The 13,825-nt window shown below is 42.1% G+C and overlaps 2 protein-coding genes across 4 annotated transcripts in view; one reads left to right on the top strand and one right to left on the bottom strand.

The window, feature by feature from the left end:
• Positions 1–817: 817 nt before the first annotated feature.
• On the bottom strand, positions 818–4,183 carry Lsm5 (LSM5 homolog, U6 small nuclear RNA and mRNA degradation associated). Its single transcript, XM_028758393.1, has 5 exons — positions 4,087–4,183; positions 2,764–2,859; positions 2,449–2,476; positions 1,532–1,604; positions 818–1,124 (listed from the first exon to the last, which is right to left on the bottom strand). Exons 1-5 carry the CDS (start codon positions 4,130–4,132, stop codon positions 1,092–1,094), a joined length of 276 nt encoding a protein of 91 aa, XP_028614226.1. The 5' UTR covers positions 4,133–4,183; the 3' UTR covers positions 818–1,091.
• Positions 4,184–8,371: 4,188 nt separating this feature from the next.
• Positions 8,372–13,825, top strand: part of Avl9 (AVL9 cell migration associated) — a 46,401-nt gene continuing 40,947 nt past the window's right edge. For all 3 annotated transcript variants that reach the window (XM_028758341.1, XM_028758342.1, XM_028758340.1), the window contains exon 1: positions 8,372–8,498. In XM_028758341.1, coding sequence (XP_028614174.1) covers positions 8,406–8,498 — 93 coding nt within the window. In that variant the 5' untranslated portion in view covers positions 8,372–8,405. The remainder of the gene's footprint in view (positions 8,499–13,825) is intronic.

Here is a 13,825-nt window from a genome sequence, read left to right as displayed (position 1 = left end):
GACCCCAGTTCATTCCCAGCATCCACATAAGGTTCACACATGACCCCTTGTAATTCTAGTTCCAGGGGAATCCGACATCTTCTGGCCTCCAAGAGTACAAAGCAGGTAAGTGGTACACAGACACACAGGCAGGCACTCACACACATTAAAAAAATAAATTAATGTTTTTTCAAGCTAAGAAAATATAAGATGTAAATACTACTTTTTACTTACCTGCACTTGTACAATACAGTAGCACACGTGGTTTGTGTTTTTAATAGGAATTAATAAAAACTGAATTCAACGTGAAAAGTATCATTACGAAATATCAAGAGTTTGAAGTGAATTTTCTTAAGGGATCATTAAGGTTCTTTAAATGGTATATTCAAACTCAAAGTCCATCTTGTTTTGGAGTGAATGTTGTTTAAGAATTAGGTTCAGGAGCTGGAGAGACGGCTCGACGGTTAAGAGCACTGGTTCCTCATACAGAGATACCAGATTTCATTCCCAGACCCACACTGCAGGTAACAGCCCACAGCAAGTCTAATACCAGGGATCCAACCGCCTCTTCTGGTCACTGCAGACACTACACATGAAGCAGACCTACATGCAGAGGATACTCATACACATAAAATAAAAATAAAATCTTTTTGAAAAGAACAAGAACTAAGTTCACTTTTAGCAAAGAGGTCAGGAAGAACAGCCATTAGAGGTCATCGCATCGGACGGATCTCTTCTGCTCCACCCTGCCCTCAAGCCACTGAGTAAAAGTACCCCTGGCCCAATCAGATTAATATAGACAAGGGAGAAAATAAACAGAAATCAATATGAAACCAAGTATCAAAAGAACTATATTTATTCCACTAGCTATTTCAACATAATAAATCAAGTCACAGTTAACCAAAAAACATCTTTATTTTTTTAGTCTTTAAAAAAACAAGACAAAACAAAACTCTTCTTTTCCCCCAAAATAACCATGATTAGCTTAGAAAAATGGATGCATATCTTCAAAGAGTTTCCCTTTAACGGAAACTTCATTTTATAGAATCTAAACGTTAAAGGTTTGGAAAAAAAAAAAAAGCCAGAATCTAGCATAAATCAAGGGAATCCATTCATACTTCAGGCCCTTCTCCTCCAGGAACCAGCTGCATTGGAGAAAAAGAGTTTATTAATAACACTATCATACCACCTAAAAAACCCTGAGTGTTCCTCATGGACCAAAGCCAGCTCTGTCTCTCTCTCATCCTTCAAGTCTCATTTTCTCAAGTCCTCTGTATCTGTTAGTGATCCCTGCATCACTAGCTGATGCGTAAGTTATTAATGATTCCCGATGAGCTAAACGTCTGCAGAGATTAATAAGCAAACTAATCTTAAGGGTCAATGCTCTTTCAACAGCTGCCTTGGGTCTCAGATCACCAAGGCTCCCTTTCCATCCTCAGCGCATCTACCTCAGTGCCATGAACACTGTCAACTAAGTAACAGGTTAAGTCAGTTCCATAATCCCTACACTGCAAAAGTACAATAATTTCAAAAGAAAAGTTTAATGCCTTACCATTGTTATATTATTTCCATTTAGTAGAATTTGATCTAATTTTGTAATTCTTCTTCCTTCTGGTGTAATTTCACTAAATACATAGATGAAAATGGAGTCAGGATCAACAATCAAAGGCAGTATTTTGGAAACACTTTCCCTCCCTAAAAGTTATTACTGGGGTAAGGAGAATGAATAGCTTGGTGGCAGAGTACATACACGAGGTTCCATCCCTAGTACCAAAGCTGTTATTCTTACGTAAGAATGAATGTCAACTTCTATAGTTACAGTACATTTCAGGAATACAAACTGCCTGCTGGATAATATTCATGTAAATATAATTCTCCATAAAGCTTGTTCACACTAATTTCTTACAAATTCAGGAATAATACGAACATAATAATAATCCTTTAACTGGACTTCACAAATACCAATAAATAATGTTTCAGTATTAAGGTATTTTCCAACAAGTAATTTTTTTTAATCAGTCATACTAAAGCTGCTATGGAGGTTTAAAGGAGAATGGCGGCCGCTTGGTCCTTCATCGGTAGACTGGGAATGATTAGGAGGGTGATCTTTTTTGGAGGAGCTGTTGTCACCTGGGGTTGGCTTTGAAGTTTCAAAAGCCTAAATTACACCCAGTTAGTGCTCACTCGAGCGCACTCTCGCTCTGTCTCTGTCTCCTGGTTGTTGTCTGATCACATAAGCTCTTAGGTACTACTCCAGCTCCACACCTTCCTGCCTGCTGCCACAATCCCCATCAGGACAGCCACGGACTCTAACCATCTGAAACTGCAAGCAAGTCCCCAGTTAAACGCTTTCTTCTATAAGGCGCCTTTGTCATGCTGTCTCTTCACGGTAATAGAAAAGTAACCAGGGCACCATTTTAATTAAAAATAGATTTCCTCCCCAATTCTTTAATTTTTAATACTACTCACAATTCTGTGACATCTTCCAACACCATATCTGAAATTTGACGTTAAGAAAATAAACAAGGTTGAATTTATTCCCGTGTATGTTTTTGTTTGGTTTCAATATATGTTCACCACTATGATACTGCAAATTCAAAAGGTTGGTTGTTGGCAAGAACCCTATCGTCTCTCAGCACACACACCTCTTAAAATGCTACCAAGTTCCTGGAAAACAAAACTATTCTTAATGTGATGACCAGAAATACATTAGCTGTCTATAGTCCTTACTTATATTAATGCGTCTTTAAAAGCTTACATCATCACCAGTTTTAAAAAGGATACTGACAAAGTCATCAAATCCTAGAAGTGTACCAACAATCTCTTTGTCACTCTTCATCACGATGTGAATTCTTGATCCTATACACTTGTCTACAAGCTCTGTAGAAAGCAAAAGGTAGTTTTACCCACTTATTAAATCAACCAACATTTAAATGCCTACTTTACTTATTACTTTCTTATCATTAAAGATAAACAGAAACATTCAATAATTTTTTTGCACGTATTTATTTTTATTCATCATTCCATTCGTTTATATCCCAAATTATATCCCCCTTCCGGTTACCCCTCCACAACTCCCCTCCCACATCCGCCTTCTCCCCCTCCAATTGCCTTTATGAGGGTGCTCCTCCACCCACTCCTGCCCCTTCACTCCAGCATCCCCCACTATGCTGGAGCATCAAACCGCCACAGGACCAAGGGCCTCCCCTCCCACTGATGTCAGACAAGGCCATCCTCTGCTACATATGTATCTGGAGCCATGGATCAACATTCAATAATTTTACATCTCATACAAATCATTAGCACAAATGTTTGCCTTAGCTGTCACTTAACTCTTCATTTGCAAATTAACAGGACTGTGATTTTTATTTAGATTATTTGGTTAATATATGAAAACACACACACCATGAGGCGGATGAAGACCAGGACTGTTTTTCTTCGTCAGTGTTTGTACCGATAAACAATATCTAACACTGCAAAAACTTTCAATCAGAGCCACATTCACTAAGTTCACCAGCCCCCAAACGTTACAGGGGAGAAGCATTATTACAGACACCAGCTTTGCTGTCACTGCTTCTCACACTTAACCTTTACCCTCTGTGCTCCAGGAACAACCTGAGCGTCTGTCTCAGCATCTGAGAACCGCTCAGCACAGTGTGTACCGGTGTGCTGCTGCCTGAAAGCAATGGCTGTCATTTAAGTTCGTTATTCAACAGTTCACTGGCACTGCGCGGGAACTGCTAACTGAATTAATGAATAACGGGGCCAGTTTCCAGATTTCTATTGTAAGATTCATTGTATGCCGTGGCACACTCCTTACCCGACCGGATACAATACAGGGTCTACCTGATCTGGAGACCGAAAAGGCCAAGCTGATAACTGGAACTGCTAACCACGACACCTTACTGGCGAGCTCAAAAAGAAGCATGGCCGAGCATGTCCTTCACTTAGTGGGACCTTCGCCGACCACCGACAGGCAAAACGGTCTGTCTGTCTTCCCAGCGACGCCAAAGGCGGGACAGCCGGACCCGGAGGGGCGGCGGCCCAGCCTCGGCCCCCCAACCTGAAACTGCAGCGACCCGCCCGCTCCCCAAGCGAGACTTTTACCTAGCGGCAGGAGTTGGGACGGGTTCGTGGTCGCGTTAGCCGCCATGGCCACGCCGGAAGTAGCCTAAGGACACCGGCGCAGACTTTAAAATAGCGCGCTTCCGCCCTTTTCCACGGCTGGTTTAGACCTGACTAATCGGAGGCCGAGCTTGCGATCGGGCGGGTCCAAATGAATCGCAGAGAGAGAGATTCGGTAGAGAAGGTCCGACCCTCTCTCCGTGCCACCAACCCGACAGCCACCTATGATACCCCCGAAGTTTTGCTAAACTTAAGAGATAGTTTGCCTCCGGAAGACCACAGCATACGAGATCCCCGAGTCGGCTAATTTTCCTCTGGAAGGTTTCATCTCAAGCCGGGATCTTTCTTCAGAGCGATTAAATCAGTTTATATTTTCCACCATAAACTCGTTCTGAGTGTTCCTCAACAACTACTCATTTTCTTAAGGAATCTGGTGCCTTTTTTTTTTTTTCGAGACAGGGTTTCTCTGTGTAGTCCTGGGTGTCCTGGAACTCACTCTGAAGACCAGGCTGGCCTCGAACTCAGAAATCCACCTGCCTCTGCCTCCCAAGTGCTGGGATTAAAGGCATGCGCCACCATGGTACTTTTAAGGCCAGAGGACTGAAAATCCATAAGCAGCCTTATTTCTCACAACCTTTTTTTTTTCTTTTTTCTTTTTAATTTTTACTTCTTGTTTCATTTCTTCTTGTCGTTTCTAGGAGTCTGGCTTATTACCGGCTTTAAAGTCACTATCAGTTTTTGATTTACAGGCAACCATTAAAATGTCACTCTGTATGTTGACACCGTCATGTTTAGAAACCTTGCTATCACACTTCTGCTTTGGAAAAGATTAAAAGGCCCCCTTTTAATGTGGAATGGCCAGTAAACCCAGCACTTGAGAGACAGGAGGAGACATCAGTTGCCAGCATGGCCATTTCAGACTCTGACACAAAATAAGAAATTAAAACTAGCCGGGCGGTGGTGGCGCACGCCTTTAATCCCAGTGTTTGAAATCTCAGCTTATCTATTAGAAACACTGACGGTAATGGCAAATGCAATATCATTTTCATCTATTTAATTAATTAATTATGTATATGGGGGATTTGTTTGCATGCATGTCTCTGTCTTTGTGGCTTTTCTGTTGCTGTGAAGAGACACCACGACCAAGGCAACACTTAAACATTAACTGGAAACTTGCCTTAAGCTGCAGAACTTTAGTTTGTTATCGTTCATGGGGGCAGGGGTGTATGGCAGCATCCGTGGCATTGGAGCATCCTGATCCACAGGCCATGAGAAAAAGATTGGTCCTGGCATGGCTTTCGGTAACCTCTAAACTTACCCCCAGCCCCCCTCCCCCACCAGGGACATACTTCCTCTGAGGCCGCATCCACTGTAGTCACAGTTCCAACCCCTGGTAATTAAACGGTCAGATATATGAAGCCATGAAGTCCGTTCTTATTCAAACCAGCTTATTGTCTGTACACTACATACGTGCCTGGTGCCCATGGAGGCCAGAGAGGGCACCAGATTCCCCTGGGACTGAAATTACAATTATGAATCCCGCAAAGATAATAGGAATCAAGCCCAAGTCTCCTAGAAGAGGAGCCAATGCTCTTAACCATGGAACTATCTCTCTCACCCATTTAAAATATTATTTTAATGATTAAATGAAATAAGCTATGAAAACTGGTTGGTACAAGATCTAGTACACAGCAAACTGCATTCTATGTGATGTATTGTTACTTACTGATCTGTGTTTCCTAATGCTAACATTCTATCTGGCTTAGGGGAGGGGCAGCATACAGGTAGCATTATTATTTGCTTGCACATGGATGTTATTGGAGGGAACTGGTGAGATGGCTCAGAGATGGTAAAGGTGAAGATTGCCAAGCTGCAGAAGCTGAGTTCAGCCTCTGAGTTCACAAGGTGGAGGAAGTAGACCAACTCTCAAAAGCTGTACTCCCATTCCCACATAGGCACTCCAACAGGCAAAGTATGGTTATTTTATAACCATAAACCACATTAAAGCAGCAATTTATCTACCTTGGCACACTAAAACTACCACATTCCCAGATGTACTATGGGGTTTAATCAATGCTCTTTGAATTTCTTATATCACATTGATGCCCATTGGCACTCTCCAATCAATGTTTAAGTGTTGCCTTGGTCATGGTGTCTCTTCACAGCAATAGAAAAGTCACAAAGACAGAGACATATGTGCAAACAAAACATACATATGCATAATTAATTAATCAATTAATTTATTAAAAATAATATTGTGGGGCTGGAGAGATGGCTCAGCGGTTAAGAAACTGACTGCTCTTCCAGAGGTCCTGAGTTCAATTCCTAGCAACCACATGGTGGCCCACAACCATCTGTAGTGGAATCTGATACTCTCTTCTGGCTGGTGTGTCTGAAGAGAGCAATGGTGTACTCATATACATAAATTAAATAAAGAAATCTTAAAAAAAAAGATCTGGATCAAAAGTCATCCCATGTCAAGATCCAGGTCAGAAGCCTGTGTCTTCCCGCCTCAAAAACTCGATCCCTCCATTTCTGGATTGTAGTTCATTCCAGATGTAGTCAAGTTGACAGCCAGGAATATCCACCACACTCTCCAAAGGGAAAAATTTGTCTTTTCTTACAGTTTTAATAACCACATGTTTTCTTCATCTCCTCCCCCTGTCTTAGGTCCTGAACTAGAGCAGTTGATCCAGGTGTACTCAGTTTAAACAGTGCCTTCTCTGAACTCTCTTGTTCTTTTCCAGCCAGGAGTAAAGCATGAGACAGGACCTCAGCTAAAAAGGAAAAGCCAACCACCATTACCACCACCACCTGACCATCCTCAACAGATGTGCTTGCTCCTATGGTTTTTGGACTATGACCCTTCTGATCATCATCATCTTCATCATCAATCATTTATTATTGTTGTTGTCGTCGTCATCATCATTGTTTTCTGAGACAGGGATTCTGTATAGCCCTGACTGTTCTGGAACTTGCTCTGTAGACCAGGCTGGTCTCAAACTCAGAAATCTGCCAGCCTCTGCCTCTGGAGTGCCCGGATTAAAGGTGTGCGCCACCAAACCTGGACTGGTTTGAAGGTTACAGAGTTTTGCTGGGTCATTACACTTGCAGTAGTGATCTTTTACCTTGTGAGCACATTTCTAACACTATGCAGCCCAGGTTAGCTCGAAACTTGCAATCCTCTTACTTCATTTAGCCCCTCAAGTTGTGGCACTACACACTTGCAGCCTACTATACGGGACTGTACACCAAAAAATTAAATGAAAAAAATTCTAGAGTGAAAGTAAAGAAAACTTTGCGTAAGCAAGCAACGTAATTTCAATGTTGAATGCATGAGATACCAAACCTCACGAATATGCCTCCTTGTTAAACATTTAAAACTCAAGGCTGAGAGATTCCACGAAAGATTTAAAGAATGAAGAGAAAATACGTTTATAAATAAGTAAAACTGGTAAAAAGAAGGAGTAAGGCCGGGCAGTGGTGGCACACGCCTTTAATCCCAGCACTTGGGAGGCAGAGACAGGTGGATTTCTGAGTTCGAGGCCAGCCTGGTCTACAGAGTGAGTTCCAGGACAGCCAGGGCTACACAGAGAAACAGTGTCTCAAAAAAAAGAAAGAAAGAAAGAAAGAAAGAAAGAAAGAAAGAAAGAAAGAAAGAAAGAAAGAGAGAGAAAAAAGAAAAAGAAGGAGTAAGAATATTTCATGAAGAAAAAATATATTTTAGAAGGAAATGATTTGACAAAGACGGTAGGGAGAAAGGAGCAGGTTTAAGAGGCAGCCAAGCCAACCCTTATGTCTCTCCAGCACTGCAAAGGGTCAAAGCGGCTGCCCTCCCTTGCCCCGCCCCGCCCCGCCCCGCTCCGCCCCGCCCCACCGGTCCTGTAGGCCGCGCCTTCAGCTGGGGTCCTCTTCCTCCAGGCCGGCTCTCAAGCAGGCCCCGCCTCTCCTGCGATACAGTCCCGCCCCTCTCCGCCCCCTTTTCCTTTAAACCCGCCCCCTGGTCAGGCTCCGCCCATGCTGCCTCAGACCCAGCCGGGACAGGGGCCTCAGGGTGCCGCCCCGCCCCGCCGGAGGCGGCTGTAGCGTCAGGTGACAGCCCGGAAGCTGCGGAAGCGGATGAGGCAGAGAGGTGGAGGCCCTGTGGGGCTTCGCGGAGGTGAGGGAGCTGGTCGGCGGCCCCTGACTCCGTGTCGCATCGCGTACGCGGCGCTCGGGCTGCCATCTGAAGGCCGCCGCTCTGGGTCGCGCGACTGGGCCTCGGCGTTTGTGGTCGCGGCGCGGGCCTCCGGCGAGCGTCCATGGAGAAGGCTGGGCGTGAGAGTGACGGCGCCCCCTGCGGGCCTGTCCTGCACATCGTGGTGGTCGGCTTTCACCACAAGAAGGGCTGCCAGGTGAGGACCCTCCTCGGCGCCCCGCGGCCTTCCCGCGCGGTGTGCCTCCGGGAATTGCGTGAGGAGCTGCGGGGGGTTCGGGTTTAGAGGAAGAATGACGGTCGAGCCTTCTGTTCCCTGTCAGTCTCCACCGACCTGCTGGGTGTCTACTCAGAAAGGAAATCTTGAGGAAAAACTCGGCGTTTGAACGCCAGCGTGTCGTGAGCTGTGGGTTTCCACGCGAAGTAGGCTGACGCACTTGTAAGCTCCGCTCAGCTTCCTTTGTTTATCTCTTGCAAGCCTTGGAATCTGTAGTTTAGGGTTGGCGACCGGCCCCGCCCCCTTCTCTTTGTGCCAGTAAAGATTTGATCCTGCCCCAAAAAACTATTCTTTTGGTTAGGTTAACCTTCCAAATCGGTTGCCGTAAGTAAAAATGTAATTTACCAAACAGGTAATGCACATGGACATGGAGAGTGCAAATGGAGCCAACTTCTTAGCTGACTGACTCTTCAACCTGCCGTATGAGCAGAGCGTTTGCTTTGTGTTGCAGGCAGAGGAGCAAAATAGAATAGGTTTGTTTAGTCTGAACAAACACTAGAAGGCACTGATGTCATAATGTGCTAGTGGATATATATTGTGTACCTAAGGTGGTGAAAAAACGGATCACTACTAGTAGATAAGAAAACATTTGGTTTCTTTCCTTTCACAGAGAATGTAACATTAGAAAATTTATTGACAGAAATTCAGTTGGTGAGACGATAACGAAAGTAGTGACGAGAGTGGAGAAGTGGTAGCTAGCTGTGTGTGTGTGTGTGTGTGTGTGTGTAGAGATGTGTGTCAGCTGTTACCTTCAATCTAGGTGTGGTGGCACACGGCATACATCCAGCAAATGGGAGGCTGAGGCAAGAGGATTATCTTAAGTTGGACAGGGTACTTAGACCCTGCCTCAAAAAAGAGACTATTATTTTAAGATGTTATATTCTTTTATCTTTAGAAAGATATAGAATAACACTAAAGAGAAAGTAGCATTATTGTGTATGATACTAAGAAGATTTTTTAGTACTTCATGACTACAGCCTTTGAACTAGCTAGTTGCTTTATAAGCTAGGAGTAAAGTGACAAAATGACAAAAATCATACTGAAAAAAAAATGATTGCTGAGATCATATTGTTTTGAAAAACAGCCCTGGTGTCAGAAGTAGTAACCTTGTTTCCTGTGCCATATGTGTTCATGTGTGTGGCAGTATAGCCATTGTGGAAGCTGGGTTCAGAACTACACTGAATGGAGCTGTGGAAAGGAAAGAAAACATCAGAATTGATAAGGAGCTAGGATATAGTCTTCTGATTCTTGCTGTCATTTTAAAGTCAAGATTCATTATGGTTTCTGCCTTTCTTACTGATTTCGTTGATAATATAAATTTCAATAAAGGAAACAGTATGTAGTACTACATAAAAATTAGAGAACTGATTTAAAAGCAAAGATACAAGAGCAGCCTGCATACTATCTCATTTTTTTGCCTTTGGTTTTTGGTTTCAGCATGCAGATAAAAATGATGGCTTTTGTAAACTAAGTTCTGTGTCAGAAGTCAGGAGGCCTGTATTATGTTACTCTAAGACCAGCAAATCCAGATAGCTTCCTGGTATGCCTTTCTCAGTTTCTTTTGCCAGATAATATATAATAATTACAATGAAGCAAACAAATCGTAGTTGAGTTTTTCCTCAATTGATGCTTAAAGTAGCTTGATTAATTATTGATCTTTTTATTTTATTTATTATTATTATTATTACTTTTGGTTTTTCAAGACAGGGTTTCTCGAAACCTGTCTGTCCTAGAATTGTCCTGGCTGTCCTAGAACTCACTCTGTAGACCAGGCTGGCCTTGAAGTCAGAAATCCACCTGCCTCTGCCTCCCAAGTGCTGAGACTAAAGGCGTGCGCCACCACAGCCCGGCTTATTGATCTTTTTAAAATTACACCTACATAGGGTATTGTAGAAACAGCACTAAGAACCTAATCCTAGATTGGGGAATGTAGGTAGCTCAGAGGTAGAGTGCTTGCCTAATAAGTACAAAAGGTAGAACTCTATGAGTTCTAAGGCCAACCTGGTTCACAGACTGAGTTCCAGGACAACAAGGGCTATACAACAGAGAGATCCTATCTTAGAACAAAGATTTATTTGCTGCCAAGCCCTGCTCTTTTTTTGGTTACACATGAATACTTATTTACATATTTTACACCTCTTCCAATTCCTCTTGTGTCCCTCCCTCTCCTCAAATTTACAATTTCATCTTTTTTACTGTTATACACATGCAAGCATGTGTGCATGCACATAAGCATAGACACATATAAATTTAACCTGCTGAGTATATCTAGTGTTGCTGGTGTGTGTGTGTTTAGGGTTGACTACTTGGAATAGATAACCTATCAGGGACATGTCCCTGGAGAAGGCTGAGTCTCCGTATCTCAGCTCAGTGAATTGCCTTTAGTTCTTCATCTAGGTTTGGGGCCCTTGTGAGATTTCCCCTATCTGCTTTGCCATATTTACTGTTGTCATTCTGTAGGTCTTGTTTAGACAACCATATTGCTGAGAGTTTATGTGTGCAGCTTTCCTGTTATATCTAGAAGATATTATCTCACAGATGTCCTCTGACTCCTAGAATCTTTCCACCCTGCCTTCTACCATGTTCCCTGAGCATTAGGTGTAGAGATTGTGTTATAGATATATCAGTTTGGATTGGGTACCTCATGGTCAGTTGTACTCTGCATTTTGACCATTTGTAGATTTCTGTGAAGGAAAAAAAAAAGCTTTTCTGAGGATTGAGAACAGCAATACTTACTAGGTTGGGCCAGCCCACAAATCAGATTACCATAAATGCTTTGTTAAATAATCAAGTATGTATCAGGCAAGCTCTTTGATTTTGTTCATAGTTTTAAATTTTTAAATGTTCAATAGAGAGCAATTACTTTCCAAACCTTAAAATAATAATAATAGCTATTAATACATATAACTATTGTTATTATTTATTGTGTGTATGATGTGCTTAGAATGGGGCATGGCCCATGTGTAGAAGTCAGAAGACAATTTTGTGGTGTTGGTTCTCTCAACATTTACATGAATTAGGGTCTTCATGCTTACGTTGTCAGGCTGTAGGTACCTTTACCCACTAGGCTATCTCACCACTCTAAATTTTTGCTTTTGGCCTCTTTTCTGATAGAGTCCTGGTTTGTATACATAGGTAGCACCTTTAATTCTTGAATAAACTGGTTTTTTTTTTCTTGTTTGTTTTTTGGTTTTTAACCAAACTGTATTTCTTTTCTTTCTTTTTAGTATGCTTTGACAGGATCATGCAAGTATATAAAGTCTTTGGATCTTTTCACCTCTCACTACTCTTCTTCATGCCCTCTACTCCTTCTAAACCCTTTCTTCTCAACAGGTCCTCCTGCTATTTTCATGTTTCTTTTGTGTGTGTGTGTGTGTGTGTGTGTGTATTGTTTTGTTTTGTTTTGTTTTTTCGAGACAGGGTTTCTCTGTATAGCCCTGGCTGACCTGGAACTCACTCTGTAGACCAGGCTGGCCTCAAGCTCAGAAATCCTCCTGCCTCTGCCTCCCAAGTGCTGGGATTAAAGGTGTGCACCACCACTGCCCGGCTATTTTCATGTTTCTTTGTTTTGGTTGTTGTTGTTATTGTTGTGTGACCCACTGCACAAGCATGGATGGGGAAATTATTCACTGAAACCTGGGCAGATTAATGGCTATACTGCTAAGGAAAATGATCCGTTCCCATCCCCCTAACATCTGTAACTGCTAATAGTGCCTCAAAGGTGGGTGGGACCTTATGACTCTTCCCCACAACTCTCTTTCTTTTGTTTTATTTGTTTTTTGGGGGTTTTTGTTTTTGTTTTTGTTTTGTTTGTTTGTTTTTGTTTTTGAGACAGAGTTTCTCTGTGTAGCCCTTGCTGTCTTGGAACTCAGTCTGTAGACTAAGCTGGCCTGGATCTCAGATTCAAACTCTATTTCTTTTCTTTTTTTAACTCCAAGATTTATTTGTTTGTTTTATGTGTATGTGTGTGTGCCTGCATGTTCATATATTATGAACTATATGTATGCTGGTGTTGTGGAATCCAGAAGAGGGTGTTATATTTCCTGGAACGGTAGTTACAGGCAGTTGTGAACTCCTCAAAGTACATGTTAGAAATTGAAACTGAGATCTTTGTAAGAGGAACAGATATTCTAATCTCTGAACTCTCTCTCCAGCCACACTCTATATTTACTGGGAAGAAAAAGCAGAATTGTAAGACAGTTGGAACTTCACCAGGGAAACTTGGATTTCCTAACAGTTTAGAAACTGACTCAGAAAGAAGTTTAGGGGTCATTTGATAAAACAAAACAAACAAAAACAAAAACAAGAGCCAGATGGTAGTAGTGACACCTTTAGTCCCAGCACTCAGGAGACAGAAGCAGGTGTAACTCTGAGTTCCTGGACAGCCTGGTCTACAGAACAAGGCTACACAGAGAAACTAAGTCTCAAAAAGCTAAACAAATCAAATAAACAAAACAAAACAAAAAAACACACACACACAAAATCCAGAATCAACAAGTTATAAATTTGACAGGCACCAGACTGGAGAGACAGAAGAGAAAGAAAAGCAGTCATCACTACTTGTTTAACTACATTTTAGTTTTATTTTGTACATGCATGGAAGTTTTACTTTTCTTTTGCTATGAAGAGCCACAACCAATTAATGGATGCTTAGACTGAGTCTTCTCCAGGGATAAGCCCCTGATGGGTTAATCATTTCAAATGCTCAGCCCAAAACACACACACACACACACACACCACTAAATAGACTCAGCAGGTTATATTTCTGTCTCTGTGTGTGTGTGTGTGTGTGTGTGTGTGTGTGTGTGTGTGTGTAACAATAATAAAGACAAAATCCTGAGAGGGAAGGACATGGAGTTGGAGAGAGAATGGAAATTATGTTAATACTCATTCATGACATTAAAAAAAACAAAAGAGCTGGGCATGGTGGCACATAACTTTTAATTCCAGCACTTGGGAGGCAGAGGCCGGCAGGTCTCTAATTTCAAGGCCAATCTGATCTACATGGTAAGTTCCAGCCAGCCAAGACTACTTAGGAGATGCTGTCTCATAGTTCTTTTGTAAAAATGACAATCTGACAATTATACTTTATATACTGGAACAAATAAAAATCTGGGATCTATAACTAGAAAACTTACTGTAGAAATATACACATAAATTATTTCATGCCAAATAGTCTAATTTCAGGCAAATTTTAAAGGAAACAAATGGGGAACAGTTCTCTTCTTGCATTGTGAGAGTTCTGGAAA

The sequence above is a fragment of the Grammomys surdaster genome, unplaced genomic scaffold, assembly GCF_004785775.1.
Source record: "Grammomys surdaster isolate TR1022 unplaced genomic scaffold, NIH_TR_1.0 126197, whole genome shotgun sequence".
Taxonomy (NCBI): Eukaryota; Metazoa; Chordata; class Mammalia; order Rodentia; family Muridae; genus Grammomys; species Grammomys surdaster.
The sequence above is the reverse complement of the archived record's forward strand: the minus strand, read 5'-3'. Positions and strand labels throughout refer to the sequence as shown.

Coding starts and splice junctions, on each gene's coding strand:
- Lsm5 (XM_028758393.1), bottom strand. CDS start 4,132: ATGGCGGCTAACGCGACCACGAACCCGTCCCAACTCCTGCCGCTAG. Junction 2,860..4,086: donor GTCCCAACTCCTGCCGCTAG/GTAAAAGTCTCG, acceptor TGCTTTCTACAG/AGCTTGTAGACAAGTGTATA. Junction 1,125..1,531: donor ATGGAAATAATATAACAATG/GTAAGGCATTAA, acceptor TCTCCAATGCAG/CTGGTTCCTGGAGGAGAAGG.